The 26,228-nt window shown below is 46.0% G+C and overlaps 1 protein-coding gene across 3 annotated transcripts in view; it reads right to left on the reverse strand.

Moving 5' to 3' along the window:
* garem1 (GRB2 associated regulator of MAPK1 subtype 1) overlaps nucleotides 1-26,228 on the reverse strand; it is a 152,879-nt gene that overhangs the window by 33,893 nt on the left and 92,758 nt on the right. For 2 of the 3 annotated variants that reach the window (XM_085992851.1, XM_085992852.1), the window contains exon 3: nucleotides 1,937-2,067. The exons of the other annotated variant lie outside the window; for it this stretch is intronic. In XM_085992851.1, coding sequence (XP_085848977.1) covers nucleotides 1,937-2,067 — 131 coding nt within the window. The remainder of the gene's footprint in view (nucleotides 1-1,936; nucleotides 2,068-26,228) is intronic. 3 annotated transcript variants of the gene reach the window in all.

Consider the following 26,228-nt stretch of genomic DNA (forward strand, 5'->3'; position numbering starts at 1 on the left):
AGCAGCACCAGGCGTACCTAAAAATGAGGTGCTAACCTGTTGAAGCTACAACACCACGCGATATCAAGAAACTGCTGAGCGCATTGGACACAGCAAAAGCTATGGGCCTCGCCATCATTCCAACTGTCGTGCTGAAGGCCTGTGCTCCAGAACTAGCCGCGCCTCTAACCAAGCTGCTCCAGTACAGCTACAACATTGGCATCTACCCGACAAAGTGGAAAACTGTCCAGGCATGTCCTGTCCACAAAAAGCAGGACAAATCCAATCCAGCCAATTACTGCCCTATCAGCCTACTCTCAATTATCAGCACGTGATGGAAGGGGTCGTCAACAGTGCTATCAAGCGACAATTACTCACCAATAATCTGCTCACCGATGCTCAGTTTGTGGCTCCAGACCTCATTACAACCTTGGTCCAAACATGGATAAAAGAGCTGAATTCCAGAGGTGAGGCAAGAGCTACTGCTCTTGACATCAAGGTAGCATTTGGCGAGTGTGGCATTAAGGAGTCCTAGTAAAACTGAAGTCAATGGGAATCGGGGGAAACTTGCCACTGACTGGACTCATACCAAGTACAAAGGAAGATGGTTGTGGTTGTTAGAGGCCAATCATCTCCACCTCCGGACATTGCTGCAGGAGTTCCTCAGGGCAGTATCCTAGGCCCAACCATCTTCAGCTGCTTCATCAATGACCCTCCCTCCATCATAAGGTCAGAAGTGGGGATGTTCGCTGATGATTGCAGAGTGTTCAGTTCCATTCACAACTCCTCAGATAATGAAGCAGTCCGTGCCCACATGCAGCAAGACCTGGACAACATTAAGGCTTGGGCTGGCAAGTAACATTCTTGCCACACAAATGCCAGAGAATGGCTATCTCCAACAAGAGAGAGTCTAACCACTTGTCATTCCCTTGACATTCAATGGCATTACCATCGTCGAATTCCCCACCATTAATATCCATGGGGTCACCATTGACCAGAAACTTAACTGGACCAGCTACATAAATACTGTGACAACAAGAGCAGGTTAGAGGCTGGGTATTCTGCAGCGAGTGACACACCTCCTGACTCCCCAAAGCCTTTCCACCATCTACAAGGCACAAGTAAGGAGTGTAATGGAATACTCTCCAATTGCCTGGATGAGTGCAGCTCCAACAACACTCAAGAAGCTCAACACCATCCAGGACAAAACAGCCCGCTTGATTGGCACCTCATCCACCACCTTAAACATTCACCCTCCACCACCAGCACACCGTGGCTGCAGTGTGTACCATCTACAAGATGCACTGCAGCAACTCGCCAAGGCTTCTTCGACAGCACCTTCCAAACCCACGACCTCCATCACCTAGAAGGACAAGGGCAGCAAGTGCATGGGAACACCACCAGCTCCAAGTCACATGCCATCCTGACTTGGAAATGTATTGCCATTCCTTCATCGTCGCTGGTTCAAAATCATGGAATCCCTACCTAACAGCACTGTGGGAGTACCTCCACTACACGAATTGCACCGGTTCACGAAGGCGGCTCACCACCACCTCCTCAAGGACAACTAGGGATGGGCAAGAAATGCTGGCCTTGCCAGTGATGCCCACATCCTGTGCATGAATTTTAAAAAAGTCTCCTGTCTTCCATTTTGCAACTAAAGAGAGCGCCCTCCATTTTAAATCCTAGTTACTGAAACTATATAAAAGTTAATATACAAACTAGTATTTTTAAATCAGTAACCTTCATTAAATCCTCTCTTACTCAAGTAACAGACCGGCATCAGAGTGTCAAGATGCTAACTTGTAACCTTTTCAGTCAAGCCTAGAGATTTTGCAAAACACAAGAACATTTCAGTTTCGGATCCTCAGACTTTAGCTGTCTCACTCACATTTGCAAAATAGCTTGCCTTACTTAAACATGCAAGTGTTCATAAATATTTGTTCCAAAATCTGACCTTAACATTGAATGTTATTTCCTCCATGACATACACTCGTTCTGGGAATGCTTTTGCCACCTCCTCCACACTGCTGAAGTATTGTATGGGCTCCTTGATATCTCGGTCCTGTTCCAATAGCTTAAATTGTCCTGCAAGGGGCAATAAACAGAACTATGATGCGACAAATGGTTCACCATTAGTGCCCTAATTTAAATTCCTAGCTTATCTTTTTACTGCCTGCACATAATTTAAACCACTAGGGCAGCATAAAAATGAAGACAGCTTGCTCTATCAAGAAATAGAAAGGGTATACGAGAACAGGAAAGTTCAGTCAGAGCTAGTAAATCCAATGCATGAATGCTTCTGAATCAGTACGTAAACCATAAAAGGCCGTGTTCATCTAGACCTAGTATTTGTAAATGACCAAGAAAATGTAATGGAAATCGAAAACATGGAATCCTTGAGCAACAGTGACTACAAAATGACAAAGTTAAAAATATTTGATTGAGAAATACCGCCAAACAGAAGCTAGACATACCATCTTAAAAGGGCTAACTTCAAAGAAAATGAGGGAACAATGTAAGCAAGTTGATGGGGAGGGGATGTTAAACGACATGGGGAACATCTTTAAACAGATATAATGTTGAGCATAACATACCTAGAATCAGCAAGCTCAGACTAAACGAGGATGGCCCTAAATCGATTATATACAGAAAGACTTGCATTTATATAGCGCCTTTCACGACCACCGGAAGTCCCAAAGCGCTTTACAGCCAATGAAGTAGTTTTGAAGTGTAGTCATTGTAGTAATGTAGGAGCACAGCAAGCTCCCACAAACAGCAACATTATCCCATGTGATAATGACCAGATAATCTGTTTTAGTGATGTTGATTGAGGGATAAATATTGGCCAGGACACCGGGTATAACTCCCCTGCTCCTCTTCAAAATAGTGCCACAGGATCTTTTACGTCCACCTGAGAGCGCAGACAGGGCCTCGGTTCAACACCTCACCTGCAAGATGACACCTCTGACAGTGCAGCACTCCCTCAGTACTGCATTGGAGTGTCAGCCTAGATTTTTGTGCTCAAGCCCCTGAAGTGGGACTTTAACCCACAGCCTTCTGACTCAGATGAGGGTGCTACCAACTGAGCCACGGCTGACACATTGAAGGAAAATAAAGAGGAAACATTGGGGTAGATTTTCAACTTGCACTGCAGATCAGTTGTCTGTTACAGAAACTGCACAATTTTGATGTCCATTAAAAACTGATGGATATGAAAAGCAGGCGATTTTTATAGTGGGCAGACAAGCCTCAATGTAGGTTATAAGCCGGCGACAGCAAGTTGAAAACTTTACCTCTACAAATCCTGTAGGGATGAGTTTCACTGGGATGAATAGATGAACATGCAGAAATGTGTTAAAAGGTTAAGAGGGGTTAAGAGTCCAAGAAAAAAAAATAGCTGCAGAGTTAAAACAAACAAAAAGAAATTATTTCAATACTTCAACAGTAAGAGAGCACAAAGAGATGAAAACCATAAAAGATGCAAGCAGGCTTGAAAAAATAGACAATCACAAGATATTTTGAATGATTATTTCCTAAAAGGGCTCAAAACAAAAATCCCAAAGGATAGATGGTATTTATCCCACAGAACTGAGTGAGACTAGGCAGGTGAGAGAAACATTGGGCCGAAATTTGCGGTCAGAGATGTACCTCCGGAGTACACCTCCAACCTGAAAGAAAATCCGGAAGTATCTGGTGTCTCCGGAGCTGCAGGTCCTGGGCCTGCAGGTGTACGCCTGTGTAAAGGCCCACGGATCCCAGGCACACAGGCGGTTCAGAAGCGTCCCTGGGATCACTTGGGTCAGGCCAACCAATTAGAAAGGGGACTCATCAGCTCATGGGGATTCTGTAGTGTCCGAGTATAAATAATACACGGACTGCAGGAGAACAATAATAACAACAGGTATTTACTGAACAGGGAGTAATTCAAGACTGAAATACAGAAGCCTGCTATGGCTTTATATACAGGGGTGGTCACTGCCGGTACTGCAGTATAGAATCAGTTCTTCTCTTAAAGGCACATACAGAACAATTCCTCCCCTTTTAGATAAACAGTACATAACATTCATTTAACAACTAAATAATAACTAATTACAATTACAATTTTCTCTGTACTATATACATCAACTGCAATAATCATTTATAAGTTCAGTCTTTGAGGAGGCTTCCTGATCCTGACTGGATAGCGCCTTTCTCGAGTATCCTGTTCTTGCGGCGGAGTTGATTCTGGCTCATTGTCATTGGTTGGTTCGTCAGCTTCCAATACCACTGCTTCTGAGGGAGACGCAATCTGTACTTCGGGTTGATTACCAGGTGCACCTGCTCGTGGTATGGGTTTGGCTTGTTCCTGTGACTCTAGAATCTGGTCAGCATGGCGTCTCACAATGCTCTCTCCAACGTCCACTGTGTACATTAGTGGTCCCTGCTGTGTGCATATCGTTCCAGGCTGCCATTTTTCTGTTCGGTAGTCGTGGGCCAAGACTGATTGCCCTATCTTGAAGCTCCTGGTTGGCTTCTCATTTATGTGCTGGAATTGCTTATCCTCAACATCTCGTCTTATGTTTGGTTTGAGCAAATCCAGGCGACATCTTAGCCTTCGGTTGAAGAACATTACGGCTGGAGCTTGGTTGGTGACTGCATGTGTCGCATTCCGGTAAGCAAACAAGAAATTATCCACCTTGTGTTGTAGTGGTATGTCATCATTATGCATTGCCTTTATAGCCTTTTTAAAGGTCTGAACAAACCTCTCAGCCAATCCATTTGTGGCTGGATGATATGGGGCAGATGTGTAATGCTTCACCCCATCATTCCTCAGAAACCTCCGGAAATCCTCTGACACAAACTGTGGCCCATTGTCGGAGCAAATCTGTTCTGGAAGCCATTCCTGGCAAAGATGGTCCGTAGGACTGCAATAGTTTTCTCCGTGGTGGTGGAGGACATTTTGATGACCTCTGGCCATTTCCAATGGGCGTCCACAGCGATTAGAAACATTGAGTCCATAAATGGACCAGCAAAATCAATGTGTACCCGTTGCCATGGAGATGAGGGCCACTCCCATGGATGTAGCGGGGCCTGTGGTGGAGCGTTTTGGACCTTCTGGCATCCTGTGCATCTCTTGGTCATATCCTCGATTTCTTTATCGAATCCCGGCCACCACACAAACGCCCTGGCTAGGCTCTTCATTTTTACCCCTCCAAGATGACCCTCATGAAGCTCATTGAGCACTCTCTCAACTTGGGTGGAATTACCACTCGGGATCCACACATCAAGATCCCCCGGCACACTGACAGCTGTTCTCTCCTTGGCAAGAATGTTGGCAACAATGAGTCGCCATGTGCTGGCCATCCCTTCACCGTCAAGTCATAGACCCGAGTGTGTGTCGGGTCATTTCGGGTTTCCTTCTGTATACTTGAGTTTGTAACAGGTAGACATTCGACTATGGTCGCATGGAATATCTCAACAGGGTCCACTGCAGGTGCTTCCTCTACCATAGGCAACGGTAGGCGCGACAGCCCATCAGCGTTTCCATGCTGTTTCGTACCCTTGCACTCTATGTCGTACTGATGTGCCCCTAGAAAAAGTGACCATCTTTGCAGCCATTGCACCGTCATCACCGGAACGCCCTTCTTTGGGTTAAAAATGGAGACCAGGGGCTGATGATCGGTCAGTAGGGTGAATTTCTGCCCGTGCAAATAGTGATTGAACTTCTTCACCCCCACCAGGCTGAGGGCCACCCTGTCAATCTGGGCGTAGTTACGCTCGGCTGAGGTTAACGAGCGTGACGCAAAGGCTATTGGCCTCTCTGAACCGTCAAGGAATTTCTGTGACAGCACCGCTCCGATGCCATAGGGAGACGCATCACATGCTAACCGAATCGGTAGTGTTGGATTGTAGTGGGCCAATACTTCTTTTGAAGTGATTAGGCATTTACATTTCTGAAAGGCACGCTTACACTCATCACTCCATTTCCATGTTACTCCAGTTTGCAGCAGGGCGTTCAGTGGGTGCAGAATTGTAGATAAATTCAGCAAGAACTTATGGTAGTAGTTCACCAACCCGAGGAACGACCTCAGTTGCGACACATTTTCCGGTGCTGGAGCCTTGACTACAGCCTCAATCTTGTCCGGCGACTTATGCAACCCTTCCTCATCAATCATGCGGCCACAATACGAGATTTGTCTCCTGAAGAACTCGCAATTGGGGCGGTTGGCTCGTAGTCCATATTCCTGTAATCTCGTGAGCACCTGCTCCAGGTTGGCAAGGTGTTCACTGTCATTTTCGCCCGTAACCAGGATGTCGTCCAAATAACACTGGGTCCCCGGGATCCCTTGCAGGACTTGTTCCATCGCCCTCTGCCAAATAGCCGGGGCTGATGCTACCCCGAATACCAGTCGATTGTACTGGTAAAGGCCTTTGTGAGTGTTTATCGTGAGGTATTTTCTAGATGCTTCTTCCACCTCCATTTGTAGATACGCTTGGGCCAGATCAATCTTTGTAAAGCGTTTCCCTCCAGATAGTGCGGCGAAAATATCTTCTATCCGTGGAAGTGGATATTGTACTGTGTGCAGGACTGGGTTCACAGTTAGCTTGAAGTCCCCACAGATGCGAACCTTCTTCGGTTCCCCAGGCGTGCTGCTCAATGATTTCTTCATTACAGGAATGATGGGTGTGGCCCACTCGCTCCAGTCCACCTTGGACAGCACACCCGAACGCTCCAGACTCTCCAGCTCTGCTTCAACGGCTGGGCGGATCACGTAAGGTACCGGTCTGGGCTTAAAAAATTTTGGGTTTGCGTTATCTTCGATTTTTATCGTTGCCATTACTCCTTTTAGAGTCCCAAGTCCTTGTTGGAACACCTCTTTCACGTCAGTTAGAATCTTTGACAGTCATCCAGGTGTGACGTCATCATCCTTTTTATCAGTCACAGTTAGCGCCTGAATGGAATGCCAATCCAATTGTATTTTTCAGATCCATTCACGTCCCAATAATGGTGGTCCTCCATCTGGTAGTATATATAGATACAGTTTCTGTGTTTCCTTGCCGTTGTATTCAACTGGCACCCTTATTTTTCCTCTGGGGTAGACTTTTTGCCCCGTGTATGTCTTCAATACAATGGACGTGTCCTTCAAGGGTATGTGTGGGAATAGCCGCTCATAGTCTCGTCGATTCATGACGGTTAGGGCTGATCCTGTGTCCAATTCCATCTTTACTGGGGACCCTGCTATCATGAGGGTGACCCAAATGGTTCGGTGATCCTCCTTTGCGATCACGTTGTGTAACTTTAGACAACTTAGTCTCCTGCTCCCGGAGTCCTTATCACTCTCCTGATCTTCTGAACGACTGTCTGTCAATTTCTTTACTTTCTTGTACTTTTCCTTAGTAGTTCTTGTAGTGTTGGTTTTCTTTCCCGACCTGCAGACTCTTGCTATGTGTCCCATTTTCCCACATTGCCTGCATACTTTGTCCTTAACCCAGCAGTCCTTCTGATCATGGGTTGTTCTGCCGCAACGATAGCACTTTTCTGCTCCATACGCCATTTCGTTAGCGCTGTATTCTTGTGGTTTCTGTTGTATTTCCGCAGCTCCCCGTGCTGCTGCTTCGTAGGATACTGCCACGCTGAAAGCCTGTTCTAGCGTCAGGTCCTTTTCCGAAAGTAGTCGTTTCTGGGTTCCTTCACTCTGGAGCCCGCAGACAAAGTTATCCCGTAAGGTGTCTGCCAGTCCTGCTCCGAACTGGCAGTGCTTCGATAACTTGCGTAGTTCCGTAAGATAGTCAGCATTGCTCTCATCTTTGTGCTGGTTTCTTTTATGGAACTTGAATCTTTCTGCTATTAGCAGCGGTGTAGGGTTTAAGTGTTCCTGTAAGGTATTAACAATCTCTTCAAAACTTTTCTCCATTGGTTTAGCTGGGGTAATTAAATTCCGCAATAGGCCATACGTTCTCGCGCCCATCAAATTTAATAATACCGACGCCTTCTTTCCATCGGCCACCTCATTTGCCTTGCAGTACACTTCAATTCTTTCCACATACGTGGTCCAGTCTTCTACCTCGTTGTCGAAAGCAGTGATACTGCCACTTTTCGGCATCTTGGGTGATTTAAAATGGCGCCTCCCGTGCTTTTTCTTCTTCACCAATGGATTAAAATGGTGCCTTCTTCCCCTTGCTGCTACGCTGCTCCGAGCGTTCTGCAGGGTAATGGCGGCGACCCGCGGCTTCGGCGTGTCTCACTTTTCCTTCCCCTCGTTTTATTTTCGCTACGCTGCCCGGTTCTTGAGCACCCTGTGCGCTCCACCCTCTCTCTCTTTTCCTCCCGACGACGCTGCACGGCCCCTTTGCAGAGCCGCTCGATCGAGCTCGAGCCCGCCGCAGTCCGGAAGGGTCAGCGCACTACCTGCTACCAGCACGATTTGCTGGAACACCTTGACTGGGGAGCCAAGCCCAGCTCTCCACAGCCTTTCCTGCAACTCTCCGAACTCCGATGGATCCTTGGGCGGTTGCCCGCGGTCGACGCCTGTTGTTCTGACTTCGACCTCCAAAAGCTTCTTCTCAGGGAAAGATCCCCGTGAGGTGATGCAGTACTGCAGGTGAGTTCGAACCCGTTTGTCGCCAATGTAGTGTCCGAGTATAAATAATACACGGACTGCAGGAGAACAATAATAACAGGTATTTACTGAACAGAGGGTAACTTAAGACTGAAATATAGAAGCCTGCTATGGCTTTATATACAGGGGTGTTCACTGCCGGTACTGCAGTATAGAATCAATTCTTCTCTTAAAGGTACATACACAACAGATTCCATTTACCAACGGAATCCACAAATAAATAATTAAAACAATTCTAATAAAAATAAATATTCCCATGTTCAAAATTAAATAAGTCCCTTTGATTAAGCATTTAAAATAAAAATTAAATTTGAAAAAAGTAACATTTTAATTCAGCCTGAAATTTACATGAACTAAATTTAAATGTTTCTGTATGTATGTTTTAATCATTTTTAAAATTTTAATTTGACATTTATTTTAACCTTTACGCTGGTAAAAGCAGGCGTAAGGGTTTCGTGGGCATTCGCTGGGCAGTAGTTGGGCAAATAACCCAACTCTGCACCAGCGAAAGTGTGTTTTTGGGGTGCATGCGGACAATCTGTCCGGAGAAACTCGACAGATCACAAGTGCCGGGTTTCGTGCATTCGTAGCACATGTGGAAACCCAGAACTTGCGGGGCCATTCTGAGGACAGGGTACGCCGTTATCGGCCCCGTAAAATCCGGGTCATTGTGGATTATGAGGGACTCACTGGGGAGCTACCTTCAGAAACACCTTTCTGTGGGGTGCCTCAGGGATTGGTGGAGACCACTAGGGTTTCTAATTTACATCAATGACAAAGATTCAGAAATTCAATCCAAATTGGTCAATGGCTGGAATGGCCTCCATGTCATTCTACAAGGCATTGAAAATATTTTCACTTGTCCAAAGATAGTTTCTTCGTAACAAATCCAGCCAGCAACTACCACTTGACCTTTGGTTCCACCCGTAGGTTTTCATTTAATGACATTCTTGGCCTTAGCATTTCCTTTGATATATAAGTATGAGAGATTTAAAAGAAGTTGTTGAACGCAAAGTAAATTCAGCAGCAAGCAAGGATAGGATTGGATAATAAGTGAAGGTCATTGATAAGGAAAAGAAACAGCGACACAGGACAGAACCTTGGAGAATCCTTAATTCGAAGGCTTGTGCTCACTCTTTTGTATGACAACCCAGAGAGACGAATTTGAGAGGAGGCTCGTTAGCCATGGATGTAGCTTTGTTGGGAGATTTACAATGGTAACTTGTTTAGCGGTGCACAATAGCAAACTATTTTCAGTTTGGACCGTACTCCATAACACAGTAGGTAGACAAAGGGCATGCCCAGAAGTCTCAAAACATTGATACTTCAAAATCAAGACTTGACTTTGTATTGCGAGATGGTAAGTGGTTAAGAAAAGATCTGAATAAAATTGTGCTAGGTCGCAATTCTAACACTAGGGTGCCATTAACAGGAAGCTGCTTCATCCGTTTATAACAAATTTTCAAACACTTGCATCAATGCTGCGAGTAATGTGTGTAAGGTTTGGTCTCTTGCACAAAGAGGCTCGAAGGTTTTGTTCCAAAGTATAAAGGTTTTATTAAGAAGTGGTAAAGATGTTAAAATAAGAGTACAATATAACATAATAAATAAGACGTTGAGATACAACCTCAACACCAACAAGGTTCCTAGGTGATCAATCTCAAATGGCCTTGAGAGAACAGTGGAGAGGTCCAGTCTCGCTCTGAGAATATTCTAACATTTATGTTTTACGTCCAGTCTTGTATACATTAATCACTCATTAGCTTACAGGACCTTGAGCCTGCTTTGTGCCCACTGTCTCCCAAGCCAAGCAGCCACCTGCTGACATTCCACAACAAGACAGAAACAGATAGTAACGTTTCCTATAAACAAGAGGTAATAAATGGAAGCAGGGTGTTTCATTTCATAGTATTCATCAAGGGCGCATTAACTAAACAAAGCTTGGACAATCTTTAGCTGAAGGACTGCTGATGCTAACAATATTCAATAGAAAGCCTTATTCTGCGGAAGGCCCGCAAAAATGGTTTTCTTACATATGCCTTTCATTGTACCCTACTGGTGGCCAGCCAATGATTCTACTATAATCGCAATTTTGTGCCATTAAATAATAATCTGGGCCAATGTGCACTGTGATTTTAGGATGTTGATCATGAAAGTGGCGGTCACTTAGATTTCATCAAGTCACGGCATGAACACTGCTTGCCTGACAGCCACTAGAGGTTGAGCAGAAATTTCCTCTAATTAAATATTAGGAAGACCAAAGTAAGTGTCTTCGGTCCCTGCCACAAAATCTGTTCCCAGCCACAGACTCCAACCCTGCTCCCTGGCCACTGTCTGAGGCTTAACCAGACTGTTCGCAACCATGGCATCCTAATTGACCCCGAGCTGAGCTTTTGTCCCCATATCCTCTCCATCACCAAGAGAGCCTATTTCTGCTGCTGAAACCCTCATCCATGTCTTTGTAATTTCCAGATTTAATTTTTCCAATGCTCTCTTGGTCAGCCTCTCACCTTCAACCCTCCGTAAACTTGAGCTCATCCAAAACTCTGCTGCCCGTATCCTAACTTACGCCAAGTCCCGATCATCCATCATCCCTGTCCTCGCTGAACTGCATTGGCTCCCGGTTCAGCAACGTCTCGAATTTAAAATTCTCAGTGTTCAAATTCCTCCTTGGCTTTGCCCGTCTCCATCTCTACCAGCTCTACAACCTTCCGAGATCTCTGCGCGCCTCCAATTCTGGACTCTTGCGCATCCCCAATTTGCATTGGCGGCCGTGCCTTCAGCTGCCCAGGCCCTAAGTTCTGGAATTCCCTCCTTAAACCTCTCTCTCCTTTAAGGCATGCCTTAAAACTCATCTCTTTGACCATACTTTTGGTCATCTGCCTTAATATCTCCTTATGTGGTTCGGTGTTTGATAACACTTGTGAAGTGCCTTGGGATGTTTTACAACATTTAAAAGTGCTATATAAATGCAAGTTTTTGTTGCTGAATGGAAGATTTTACCAGTCGAAAAAGCCGTGTCCCACATGTTCTCTTTCCCCCATCTCCTTTCAATCGAGTGACTGTGTTTCACTAGCACAACCTTCAAAGAGACAAATATGTGCTGTACTACAGTGTACAAGGTTAATATTTATATATCTGTACACAAGATGTTTGCTCCAGTGATGCCAAAGGTGGACTTCTGACATTCTTTTGCTCCTCTGCAGCAAGGTTTGTATATTAATTAAAAGAAGAAAATGTGCATCAAAACATTAGTCGGAATAACATTTTTGAAATGTTTATGATCCCCATGAGATAAATGGAGGATGTAAATTCAACCAATCAGCCATTAGAGCATATAATGCTAAGCAGATGAGTCATGACACTGCATAATAATGCTATTGCTTTGACCTTAAACATGAATTAAGCATGAACTGGTGCTTTTGGTGATGATTTACTATCTTTCTTTGTCTATAGTACTGCAAAAATTATAAATGGGACTTGGGAAATGTCAGCCGTGGCTCAGTGGGTAGCACCCTCTCCTCAGAGTCAGAAGGTTGTGGGTTCAAGCCCCACTCCAGGGGCTTGAGCACAAAAATCTAGGCTGACACTCCACTGCAGTACTGAGGGAGTGCTGAACTGTTGGAGGTGCCGTCTTTCACCCCGCCTGCCCTCTCAGGTGGACATAAAAGATCCAAAGGCACTACAGGAAACTTTCTGGTATGCGGCACGGACGGGACCGAGCTGGTGCCGGTTTATCAACAATGCTGGAGAATCGAGCGCTATAATTAAAACATACGGAGCATCTGAGCTCCGTATCTAGCAACAAACCCTGTTGCTTAGCAACAGCTTCAAAACAATCAGCACAGCTTGCAAGCGTCTCTGTAGCTTAGCAACAGCTTCAGTTAGACGCTTGCACAGCCAGAAATGAGTAAAAAAAAAACTAAAAGTAAAAAAAGTTCTCTGAACCGACTCCTGAATTTTGCCGGTTAACCGACATTTCCGGTTATTTAGAGGCCGGTTAATCGAAAGTTTCCTGTATTTTGAATTAAGAGCAGGGGAGTTATCCCCGGTGTCCTAGCCAATATTTATCCCTCAATCAACATCACAAAAAACAGATTATCTGGTCATTATCACATTGCTGTTTGAGAGAGCTTGCTGTGCGCAAATTGGCTGCCACGTTTCCTCCATTACATCATTGGCTGTAAAATGCTTTGGGACGTCGATGGTCGTGAAAGGCACTATATGAATCCAAGTCCTTTTTTTTTTAACAATACACAAATCCCCAGGCACAGTATAAATGCTACTACCCTTATACAGACATAACTGAGGAGATACAAAATCAATTGATCTGTTCATGTACATCAGTAAGTCCTCACTGTGACATATCACTTAGGCTTACTAACAAACTCTACCACACTTGCACAACCTTTACCACAAGTGTTTATATGGCTTGCAAAACAACAGAGTACAAGATTCTCCTGTAGATGTCACAGCCTTTGGCACGTAACATGCAGGAGTTTTATACTTCGATTCAGACTGTAAAGTGGTGTGGTACAGTAATGAATACCTTGTAGGAATGGAGGTTCCTATGAAAAAGACTGAGTTCGACTCAGGCAATTAAATTAATGAACTTTAATGAAACCAAACGAGTTTAAACTGGAAACTGCTAGAACACATCAATAACAGGTCTACTCTCCTTGAGGGCTCCACGAGGACTGATCCTCTGGTCAGAAGACTGATGTCATGACGTTCTTCCCGCCATTGGGGCATCACGTGACTAACGGCATGATGTCATCACGTTGAAACCATGCTGTAAAGGTAACTAGACATTGTACAGTCAAACAGTGTAATTAAAGGTACAGGCACAGGCAGTAACTACATTGCTGTTAAAGGAATTATGTACAACCGCTCTGAGTCCTTTGGTGGCTCCGCCACATGCGCCCCCCACCCCCAGAATTGTCTTTAACAGAAAAGGTGAGGCGAGGAGGAGGCCTGATGAGCCTGTCCAATCGACTTCGATACCCTGGTAGAGGAAGTTGACGACCGGTGGTCGAGTTGGCAGTCAGTTGTGGCTGAGCAGGCGCGGCGAGCGCGGTCGAGTTGGCAGGCGGCTTCGGTTGATCTGGTGTGGCGGCAACCGCGGTCGGCCACGTTTGGCTGGTTGAGCGACTAAGACAGGGTGGTCCAGGTCCAGGTAAGCCGGCTTCAAGCGGTCCACCGAGATGTGATCCGGCTTCCCTCCGACGTCGACCGAAAAGGATTTGTCTCCTGGTTCGATGACGCGGAAAGGACCAGTGTAAGGGGCTTGAGCAGATCCCGGTGAGCGTCGTGGCGGATGAAGACATACTCCGCATTCTTCAGTCCTGGTGGCACGTAGAAGTTCTACAAACCGTGATTGGACGTAGGTATCGGAGCACGTAGAAGTTCTACAAACCGTGATTGGACGTAGGTATCGGAGCACGTAGAAGTTCTACAAACCGTGATTGGACGTAGGTATCGGAGCACGTAGAAGTTCTACAAACCGTGATTGGACGTAGGTATCGGAGCAAAGCATCTGGCCGCTTCTTGGTGGCGAACAAGTTGCCGGGAGGCGGACCATGGCTCTGTGGGAGAAGGGAGGAAATCTCCTGGTACACGGAGCGACTGGCCATAGACGAGTTCAGCCGAAGACGATTGTAGGTCGTCTTTGGGCGCTGTACGAAGACCCAACAGGACCCATGGGAGTCTGTCCACCCATCCTGCGCCTTGAAGACTGGCCCGAAGAGAGGCTTTAAGCGACCTGTGGAATTGCTTGCAAAGGCCGTTTGCCTGCAGATGATAGACGGTGGTGCGATGAAGTTTGGTACCGAGCCCCTGAGCCACAGCGTTCCAAAGATCCGAGGAAAACTGTGGCCCGCGGTCAGAAGAGATGTCCGCCGGTACCCCGAAACGGGCAACCCAACAGGAGATGAAAGCTCTAGCGACGTCTGCCGAAGTGGTGGAAACCAAAGGAATTGCCTCTGGCCACCTAGTGGTACGGTCCACTATGGTGAGGAGATGAGTCTAACCGTGAGAAGGCGGAAGCGGCCCCACGAGGTCCACATGCACGTGGTCGAAACGGCGCTCCGGAACAGTGAACGCAGCCACTGGAGCCTTGACATGACGCTGGACTTTGGCCTTTTGGCATACGACTCAGGTATTAGCCCAGTTACGGACATCGATGTGCATACCCTTCCAGACGAACTTGGCCGACATAAGCTGTTGCGAAGGCTTCATCCCCGGGTGCGACAACCCGTGTATGGCATCAAAAACCTTCCGGCGCCATGCGACTGGCACGATAGGTCGAGGAACTCCCATGGAAACGTCGCAAAGGAGCGTGGCACCTGCGGCCTGGAAGATGATGTCGGTCGCTTGGAAGCTAGAGGGAATGGTTCTATATGATTGGACCTCCGAGTCCGAAGCCTGATCTGCCGCCATGAGGGCGTAGTAGATTCCCAGGTGTGCCACATGGACCGTCGCACGGGAGAGGCAATCTGCCACCAGGTTGTCCTTACCAGACACATGTTGAATGTCCGTGGTAAATTCGGAAATGAACGTCAAGTGACGTTGTTGACGAGCGGACCACGGTTCGGCGGTCTTGGCCATGGCGAACGCAAGGGGTTTGTGGTCGACAAAAGCCGTGAAGGGCGCCCTTCCAATAAAAACTGTAAATGGCGAGGAAAAGGGCCAGTAGCTCCCTAACGAAGGTGCTGTACTTTTTTTTCCATTCTTTCGTAATTGACGGCTGAAAAACGCCAGCGGTTGCCATGTGCCGTTGACCCACTGTTCTTGCACTGCACCGATGGCGTAGTCTGACGCGTCGGTGGTAAGGGCGATAGTAGCACCTGGAAGTGGGTGCGCCAGCATGGTTGCGTTGGCCAAAGCGTTCTTGGTGTCGCCGAATGCCTGGACCATTTCAGCTGTCCAGCTGATTGGATCTTTACCGGACTTGCCCTCGAGAGCCCCGAACAAGTGTTGCATGAGTTGAGCCGCCTTGGGGACGAAACAGTGGTAGAAGTTGACCATCCCCAAGAACTCCTGCAAGGCCTTGACTGTCGACGGCCGCGGGAGAAGTAACCGCCTCAACCTTCGTCGACAAAGGGACGGCGCCGTCCGATGTTATGCGATGTCCCAGGAAGTCGATTTGTTGCAGGCCAAACTGGCACTTGGCCGGGTTGACTGAGGCGCGTAAAGAGGGAACGCAAATGGGAGATGTGCTCCTCCTTGCTGGCACTGGCGATGAGTATGTCGTCAAGGTAGACGAAAATGAAACACAGGTCTCGAAGAACGGAGTCCATTAAACGCTGGAATGCCTGTGCTGCGTTCTTTAAGCCAAACGGCATCCGCAGGAACTCAAAGAGGCCAAAAGGGGTGATGACTGCGGTTTTCGGGACATCTTGTGGGAGCACTGGAACCTGGTGATATCCACGGACGAGGTCGACTTTAGAAAAGATAGAATTTCCCGCCAAGTGGGCCGAGAAGTCCTGGATATGCGGGATTGGGTACCGATCCGGAGTGGTGGCGTCGTGGAGGCATCGGTAGTCACCGCATGGCCGCCAGCCGCCGCCTGGTTTCGGCACGATGTGGAGGCGCGAGGACCAGGGACTCTTCGATCGCCTAATGACCCCGAGCCGCTCCATTGTGGCGAACTCCGCCTTCGCAGCTGCGAGCTTGCCAGGTTCGAGCCCGCGCATAAACCGGGGAGCTAGTAGTGGTGATGTGATGTTCAACACCATGTTTCGTCGCCAAAGAGAAGGTGGGCCTTGTCAGCTCCGGAAACTCCCCGAGGAGCCGTGTGAAGTCATCTGGAGGAGGGAAAGCACAGGCAATGGAGTGCGCCACGGAGGCACCGTAGAAGCACGGAATTGAGTGGAAGGTGGCCACGTTGATCAGCCGGCGGTGCCGGACATCGACTCGTAGGCTGTTGGCACACAGAAAATCTGCCCCTAGGATAGCCTGTGAGACTGTGGCCGTGACGAATTCCCAAAAGAAGCGCTGACCGCCGAAACAGACTTCGACCCGCCGCTTTCGGAACGTTCGAATAGCTGTGCCATTAGCCGCTACGAGGGAAAAACCCGAGGTTCCCAGTCCGCATGTCGAGCTTCGATGCAGGTAGAATGCTACACTGCGCCCCGGTGTCACAAAGGAAACGGCGGCCAGAGAGGGAATCGGTGATATAGAGGAGTTTCCCCGTAGAACCGACGGCCATCGCCACCGCGGAACGCCCGTTAGACTTGGTCACCCGTCGCCGGGGACGCCGCCCGCGTCCTCTTGTTTTTTTGGGCGAAAAACTGCAGGGGGAACGGCAGCATCGTGCTTTTGCGGCAAAACGGGTGTGGTAGGAGCACCAGCCCGCTGTAGGAGAAGCTGGGACCGCGTCTGTGGGCGCCTCGTGGCCGCGCAGCACTGCTGGGTAACCGTGAAAATCTTATCGGCTTCGGCCGCAAGCTTGGCGCAGTCTGTAATGTCAGATCTGGCTAGGGCAGCCTGAACCGGTTCAGGCAGTTGATAGAGGAAAAGCTCCCAGAACTGTGGCAGTTTCAGCGTGACGGTGTTCGTGTCCATGTCAAATCTTCCACGAAAATCGTTCGTAGAAGTCGGGGTCACCAATGTAGGAACGGAGGTTCCTATGAAAAAGACTGAGTTCGACTCAGGCAATTAAATTAATGAACTTTAATGAAACCAAACGAGTTTAAACTGGAAACTGCTAGAACACATCAATAACAGGTCTACTCTCCTTGAGGGCTCCACGAGGACTGATCCTCTGGTCAGAAGACTGACGTCATGACGTCATCATGTTCTTCCCGCCATTGGGGCATCACGTGACTAACGGCATGACGTCATCGCGTTGAAACCATGCTGTAAAGGTAACTAGACATTGTACAGTCAAACAGTGTAATTAAAGGTACAGGCACAGACAGTAACTACATTGCCATTAAAGGAATTATGTACAACCGCTCTGAGTCCTTTGGTGGCTCCGCCACAACCGGCTATTAATGTAACATTCAATTACATTCTTAAAATTTTGAGTGGCCAAATGTTCAACTTAAAAGGATCATTCTATTTTAAAGGCACCCACTTAATACATTCTGGTATGTAGCCCATAGATTCCTTAGAGTGTACTGCTGTTAATTCCAGTTTGCCTACACAAATTGCTGGGAATACAGTGAAGCAGATTAAAATACTGCTAAGAGCTGAAGTGAAACCTCAGACAAGTATTTTTTACTTAACGTGAGCTCCACAAAATGGTTACATTTATTGTGGGGATATAATAATTAAGCATAGATAGCTGTGTGTGGGGCAAGGGGGAGGCAGGAACTTTCCCTGAAATCACAAACCAATCAAAAATCTCCAAATATTTACATTTAATTTCAAATTTTACGTATCTGACATGGCATATACAATGAGTGCCAGATTATGATCTATATATTGCCTTGTAACAGTTCAGAATACAATATAGACACACACACACAAACTTACAAATATTATAATCATAGCCACAGCTTTGGGGGAGATGATCAATATGACCTCCCACACTTTTAGGATTATAAGATCATCTCCACACTTCAGTACAGCCAGAACAGCTGGGCTCATTCTGCTTTCCCATCTCTCGACCACAGAGCTGCATCCTTGTAAAACTAGGTCAACGGCATTTTTAACAATTAACTGTATAGCATGAGATTTTACTATGGTTGCAGCTGCATGTAACAATGTAGGCATGTTAATACAAAACAAATATAAAACCAAGTTTGTTTATGGAAACAAAACAACATTCAAAGCTAGATTTCAAACTATTGTTACTTGATCTCACAATGGGTTAATTCGGGAAAAAAATTATTTAATCAGACTTGTCAAACAGACAAGACATTTGAAGTATTATTTCTAGAAATGAGAGATTAAATAGCTCTGGCACCATGACTAGGAAGAAATCTGGTAGAAGTTGAGCCCGTTTCACTACTCAGCTTCATAAATGTACTTTGTGGTGTGGTACCAGGAGCATCCTACATTCTATCCCTGGCCTGTGCTAGTTTCCTGACTGCAGTTATGGCAGTGGTGAGGAGGTTATAATTTGTCTCGGCACTCAAGTGGGGGGAAAAAATGCCCATGAGAGACTAGAAAAAGGAAACAAAATGGACACGAGAACCAAAATAAAGGGTGCAGTTGTTTTTACAACTGGCTAGAAGGCTGACAACCACTACTTGCAATATTAATGTTTGTAGAAAAATTGCACACAAATATCAGGGTTCTAGTAAAACAACATAAATCAAAGTAACATTCCAGCAATATACTTATGACTGATATGACTTTGTGAAACTGGTTGTTCACCAGGTCAGCACTACCGACCACTGTGTATGTAGTGCCTCATTATTTCATGAGTGATTCCATGAACTGCAGATCAGTAATATTGGTAAGTGTCCTGGGTGCTGCACAACATTGCCTACAGCACATCAGACTCTATACGTTAAATGCATCTACGTTGCTGAATTTTTCCCCTGATCCAAGTTGCTGAGTCATGACAGGGTACAATGCCATGGGTGGAAGCAACCCCACAGCATTTCATTCTAGCTGTCATTTTTTGTGAAAGCCTCGGCAGTGCTGGCAAACAATCAGAGTGCATCACAGCCGAAATTGACCTTGTCCTCATCAGATATCCATATGTGTGCAGTTCCAGCAAATAGTGTGAGGTTGTTGGACAGTAATTCTTCTTTCCTCTTTATGTCACTGATACAGAAACCAATTGTCACATCCCTGGCACTGCTCTGGCAGAGATCAGCTAACTCAGCAGAAACCAGGGATCCATTTTAGCACCTTCCTGATCTACTACCATACAAAGCAGCACAGGTATCACAGATTAAAGAATTCTGGCAGGAGTCGATTCCATGACTAGGAGGAAATCTGTTAGACGTTGTTAAGACCCCCTTTCACTGCTCAACTTCATAAATGTATTTTGTGGTGTGGTACTTTAGCATGTAGATCAGGAACATTCTACATTCGATCCCTGGAGTTCACCAAATTAATTCAATAGAATGGAGTTACAGTAAACTACCTTAAATATTGAAGAGCTCACTGATAAATATTACGCATACTGCTGCTGGTACAAATTGATATGTCATTCTTAAGAATATTGGCACCAGTATTATAGCACATTTTTGGTACCAAATGAAAATCTCAGCACAGCAAAACAGAAGCATAAGATTTTATATCAGAAAAAGTCTATTGAATTACTAAAATATAGGGTTGCAAAATTCCAGGAATTTTTAAAAGAAGAAACTTTCCATGGGAATTCTGAGTTTTTTTGCACACTGATGGTTTTTGTCTCTGACCCTTATATTATCTTTGTCATCAAAATAGACATATTGTTCCATACAAATAAAAAACAGGCTTTCAAAACTTTATTTAGGTTATAATTTTGAACTTTATTGAACCCCCACAAAAAAGACCCATCTAAAATAAAATAAAAAGAGCATCAGCTTATTTAGCCTGTAATTTGTCCTTATTTTGTCCCTTTGAGTCTTCTACTCATCATTGCTCCTCCCGATTCTCTGACTCGGACGTGTCCATTTCCTCCTCTGTGTCAGTGTCTAGCTGTGTGGTGGACACTTCTGTATCTGGCTCAATAAGTTGTAGGTTCGCCCGGATAGCCACCAGTTTCTCCACTCTCTCGTTAGTCAGCCTGTTACGCACCTTTGTATGCGTATTCCCAAAAAGTGACCAGTTTCGTTCAGAGGCCGCTGATGAAGGTGGGATTTGGAGTATCACCGATGCAATGGGTGACAGGGCCTCAGATGCACAAAGTCCCTTCCACCAGGTATGTGCACCGATATGCTTGCATGATTCCCATATCCCGTCACCATTCCAAAGACCTTGCTTGGTAGAGAACTTTGCCAGACTTCCCAGAACTTTGCCCACGTCCAGTTTGAGGTGGCGTGAGAGGATAGAAATCACACTAAGTGCTGTTGATCTGTTCTCCAGAAAATATTGGTCTCTCAACATGCTTTGGGTCCAGCATGTATGCTGCAGCATGAATCGGCTTGACACAAAATTCTTGACGCGTCTGTATGAATTGAACAATTGCCTTCTCCTCTGCTTTGAGCAGCAGGGATGTGGGTAGGACAATGCTGATTTGTTCTTTTAAATCAGCAAAAAGCCTGAGAACATCTGACAAGACAGCGTCATCTCCTTCAATCTGAGCAATTGCAGATGCTACTGGTGAGAGTAGTTTAAGGCTGCTAACCACTCTCTCCCAAAACACATCATCCAGCAGTATTTTCTTGATGGTGGTTTCCATATCCTCAGACTGGGATATTGCCATTTCTTGCAACGACTCCTTACCCTCCAGAAGTACATTATGACAACACCACCCCATCTAGTGTTGCTGGGCAGCTTCCGTGTGGTGTTCTTGTTCTTTGTCGTTTGCTTGGAGTTGTAGGTTGTTGCAACTACCCATTTTCCCATGACATACTTAACAACTTGCTTGGCTCTCTTGTACAGTGTTTCCATGGTTCGCAAACCCATGATATCCTTGAGGAGCAGGTTGAGCCTATGAGCTGCGTACCCAATAGACATAATATGAGGGTAGGCCTCCTCCACTTGGGCCCAAGCAGCCTTCATATTCGCAGCATTGTCAGTAACTACTGCAAAGACGTTTTGTGATCCAAGATCGTTGATGACCGCTTTCAGCTCATCAGCAATGTATGTGCCTGTGTGTCTGTTGTCCTTCGTGTCTGTGCTCTTGAAGAACACTGGGAGAGGAGTGGAGACAATGTAGTTTATGATGCCCTCCCCTCGTACATTTGACCACCCATCCGAGATAACTGCAACACAGTCTGCCATCTCTATCATTTCTTTGAGCTTTCCTTGGACTGTTATACTCAGCCTCTAGCAAATAAGTAGACAAAGCATGTCTGGTGGGAGGACAGTATGCAGGGCAAATAACATTGAAAAATCTCTTCCAGTACACATTGGCGGTGAGCTTGTCGCATATACAGCTCGAGCAAGGCACTCATCCGCATTCTTCTGGCTATGGTTATCCATTGTATCAAAGAACCTTCCAAGTGGGCCAGGAGTTGCTGATAAGGAGCCTGATGCTGAATGCATCATCTTCTTGAATGGAAGCAGAGGAACTCTGGGCTGACTGCTGAGAGTTTTGAGTGAAGTTGTTGCATTTGGATAAATGCTGCTGCATCTTTGTGGCATTCTTTACATATGGCTTTGTACAGTGTTTGCACATGTACACAGTCTTTCCATCTTTGATGCCTGGGGTAAAATGCTTCCACACATCCGACGGTAAACGTGGCATTGTTCTATGCAGAGAAATAAAGGGCATTCGTCTCTGCGTCGAACTGCAGTCGATCAGCACGATTGTAACAGGGTGAGTAAATTTTTCCTGATGCTCCTTGTGATGGAAGCATAACCTGTGCACGCATGACGCTACATCACCAATAGAGGGAGCTAATCGCTCATCCAACCAATCAGGACACATTTGTTCACAGTCACACACAAAACTTGTAATTATTAAAACAAGCCAAGTAAGAAGATAAACATATATTGATTAAGAAATTCCTTAATAATTAAGATTCCATCTCCGTTAGTAATTTTAAGAGAGGACCTGTGGAAAAAAATGAAAGAAATACAAAAAAAACTTTATGCTAGCATGTGCTTTTTTGGGCAAAATTCCCAAGCTAAACTTCCCGTGGAAAATTTCCGGAAATTTTCCACCCCTTCGCAACCCGACTAAAATATATCGATGTAAATCAATTAATGATTCCATAATACCACTTCCTGTTAAACATAACTTTTTTTCTCCATCAACATCTGATAAGCTGAAAATATCCGTTTAGACAGGTTGTATAACAATTGAGGGAAAATGGGATGTTCTTCTTCCAACAGAACACTAAAGGTTATAATCATACTATTTCCCCATGTGCACACCAAAACACTATGAGCATCACTTAACCAGGCAGCACCACATACCTTATCCAAAACACACGAGGCTTTCTTTAAAATTTGCTCATGGGATGCAGGTGATGAGGTCAAGGCTATATTTACTGCCCATACCTAGTTTTCTGAGATGGTGATGCTCAGCCCTCGGCACCCATCCAGAGGAGTGGCGGGTATTCCAAAACATCTGTGACTGAGTCTTGTAGGTGGTAGGGCACTTTCAGGAGGTTAGATACTCGTCATAGAATACCCAGCCTGTGCTCTACTCTTAGAGTCATACAGCACAGAAAGAGGCCCTTCGGCCCATCGCGTCCGTGCCGGCCATTAAGACCTGTCTATTCTAATCCCATTTTCCAGCACTTGGTCCATAGCCTTGTATGCTAAGGCGTTTTAAGTGCTTATCTAAATGCTTCTTGAATGTTGAGGGCTACTGCCTCCACCACCCTTTCAGGCAGTGAGTTCCAGATTCCAACCACCCTCTGGGTGAAAAGGTTTTTCCTCAAATCCCCTCTAAACCTCCTGCCCCTTACCTTGAAACTATGCCCCCTGGTTATTGACCCCTCTAAGGGGAAAAGTTCCTTTCTATCTACCCTATCTATGCCCCTCATAATTTTGTACACCTCAATCGGGTTCCCCCCTCAGCTCTAAGGAAAACTACTCCAGCCTGTCCAGTCTCTCTTCATAGCTGAAGCGCTCCAGCCCAGGTAACATCCTGGTGAATCTCCTCTGCACCCTCTCCAATGCAATCACATCCTTCCTATAGTGTGGCGACCAGAACTGCACACAGTATTCCAGCTGTGGCCTAACTAGCATTTTGTACAGCTCCATCATAACCTCCCTGCTCTTATATTCTATGCCTTGGCTAATGAAGGCAAGTATCCCATATGCCTTTTTAACCACCTTATTTGCCTGTCCTGCTGCCTTCAGGGATCTATGTACATGCACACCAAGGTCCCTCTGTCCTTCCTAGGGTCCTACCATTCATTGTGTATTCCCTTGCCTTGTTAGTCCTCCCAAAATGCATCACCTCACACTTTTCAGGGTTAAATTCCATTTGCCACTGTTCTGCCCATCTGACCAACCCGTCTATATCGTCCTGTAGCCTGAGGCTTCCCTCCTCGCTATTTACCATTCCACCAATTTTCGTGTCATCTGCGAACTTACTGATCATACCTCCTACATTCATATCTAAATCATTAATGTACACTACAAACAGCAAAGGACCCAGCACCGATCCCTGCGGTACACCACTGGATACAGGCTTCCAGTCACAAAAACAACCTTCGACCATCACCATCACCCTCTGCCTCCTGCCACTAAGCCAATTTTGGATCCAATGTGCCAAATTGCCCTGGATCCCATGGGCTCTTACCTTCTTGACCAGTCTCCCATGCAGGACTTTGTCAAAACCCTTAATGAAGTCCATGTAGACTACATCAACTGCACTACCCTCATCCACACACCTAATCACCCCCTCAATTCAATCAAATTTGTTAGACATGATCTCCCCCTGACAAAGCTATGCTGACTATCCTTGATTAATCCTTGCCTCTCCAAGTGGAGGCTTATTCTGTCCCTCAGAATTTTTTCCACTAATTTCCCTACCACTGATGTTAGGCTCACTGGCCTGCAATTCCCTGGTTTATCCCTACTACCCTTCTTGAATAATTGTACTACATTAGCTGTCCTCCACTGTTGCCAGAGAGGTTCTGAAAATGTGTGTCAGAGCCCCTGCAATCTACTCCCTTGCCTCACACAGCAGCCTGGGATACATCTGGTCTGGGCCTGGGGATTTATCCACTTTTAAGCCCACTAAAACTGCTAGTACCTCCTCCCTCTCAATACTAATTTGTTCAAGTATATCACAATCCCCCGGCCTGATTTCTACGCCTACATCGTCCTTCTCCATAGCGGATGTAACTGGTAAAATAGATAAGGGAGAACCAGTGGATGTGGTGTATTTGGACTTTCAGAAGGCTTTCGATAAGGTCCCACATAAGAGATTAACGTGCAAAATTAAGGCACATGGGATTGGGGCAAGGTATTGACTTGGATAGAGAACTGGTTGGCGGACAGAAAGCAAAGAGTTGGAATAAACAGGTCGCTTTCCGAGTGGCAGGCAGTGACTAGTGGGGTACCGCAAGGATCGGTCCGAGGACCCCAGCTGTTCACAATATATATTAATGATCTGGACGAGGGAATTGGATGTAATAACTCCAAATTTGCAGACGACACAAAGCTGGGCGGGGGGGTGAGCTGTGAGGAGGATGTCGTGAAACTCCAGTCCGATTTGGACAGGTTGGATGATTGGGCAGAAACATGGCAAATGCGCTATAATGTGGATAAATGTGAGGTTATCCACTTTGGTGGCAAAAACAGGAAGGCAGATTATTATTTGAATGGCAATAGGTTGGGAGAAGGGGAAGTACAAAGAGACCTGGGTGTTCTTGTGCACCAGTCGCTGAAGGTAAGCATGCAGATGCAGCAGGCGGTTAAGAAGGCAAATGGTATGTTGGCTTTCATAGCAAGAGGGTTTGAGTACAGGAACAAGGATGTCTTGCTACAGTTGTACAGGGCCTTGGTGAGACCGCACCTTGAGTATTGTGTGCAGTTTTGGTCACCTTACCTGAGGAAGGACGTTCTCGCCATGGAGGGAGTGCAGCGAAGATTCACCAGGCTGATACCTGGGATGGCAGGAATGACGTATGAGGAGAGATTGTGTCGATTGGGCTTATACTCACTGGAGTTTAGAAGATTGAGAGGGGATCTCATCGAAACCTATAAAATTCTGTCAGGTCTGGACAGACTAGATGCAGGAAGGATGTTTCTGATGGCCGGGGAGTCCAGAACCAGGGGTCATAGTCTAAGGATAAGGGGTAAGCCATTTAGGACTGAAATGAGGAGGAATTTCTTCACCCAGAGAGTGGTGAACCTGTGGAATTCTCTGCCACAGAGGGCGGTGGAGGCCAGTTCATTAAATATATTCAAGAAAGAGTTGGATATATTTCTTGAGGCTAAAGAGATCAAGGGATATGGGGAGAAGGCAGGGACAGGGTACTGAATTTGGATGATCAGCCATGATCTCATTGAATGGCGGAGCAGGCTCGAAGGGCCTACTCCTGCTCCTATCTTCTATGTTTCTATGTAACACAGATGCAAAATATTGGCCCAGAAATTCAGGTCTCCACAGGTGAGTACGCATGGGGTACTCACCCGTAAGCCCAATGGAAGTGCTGGTTTTGTGCATGCACTGCGCATGCGTGGGAAACCGGCACTTCCGTTCCCCTGAAAGAAGGGGTTCAGAGGTGGAACGCATGCGCAGGAGAGGCAGCGCGTGCGCGTCGAACTTATTCCCGGGAGGGCAAGTCTCCAGGAGTTACCCTTTTAAAAAGCAGGCGCAAGGCCTGCTTTTTACAAGGTAAGTGGTGAATTAATTAAAATTAAAACATTTTTTGCACAGGTTTATTATTTTTATAAATACTTTAAAGAAAGGTAAGTTTATTTTTAGCCCCGTTAGAAAATGTAATTAATTTTTTCAAAAATTTAAATTGTTTAAAATAGTTATTTCATGTAATTTATAGTTTATTTTAAAAATGTGATGTTTTAAAAAAAATTATTTGAAGATTTAGTGATTTTTGGGGCTTATAGTATTTATAGGTTTGACGGGTCTTCCTGTCAAACTTATGAATGAAGCATTCCCTGCTA

The sequence above is a fragment of the Somniosus microcephalus genome, chromosome 7 (assembly GCF_052327205.1).
Source record: "Somniosus microcephalus isolate GS21.2 chromosome 7, FLI_Smic_1.0, whole genome shotgun sequence".
Lineage (NCBI taxonomy): Eukaryota > Metazoa > Chordata > Chondrichthyes > Squaliformes > Somniosidae > Somniosus > Somniosus microcephalus.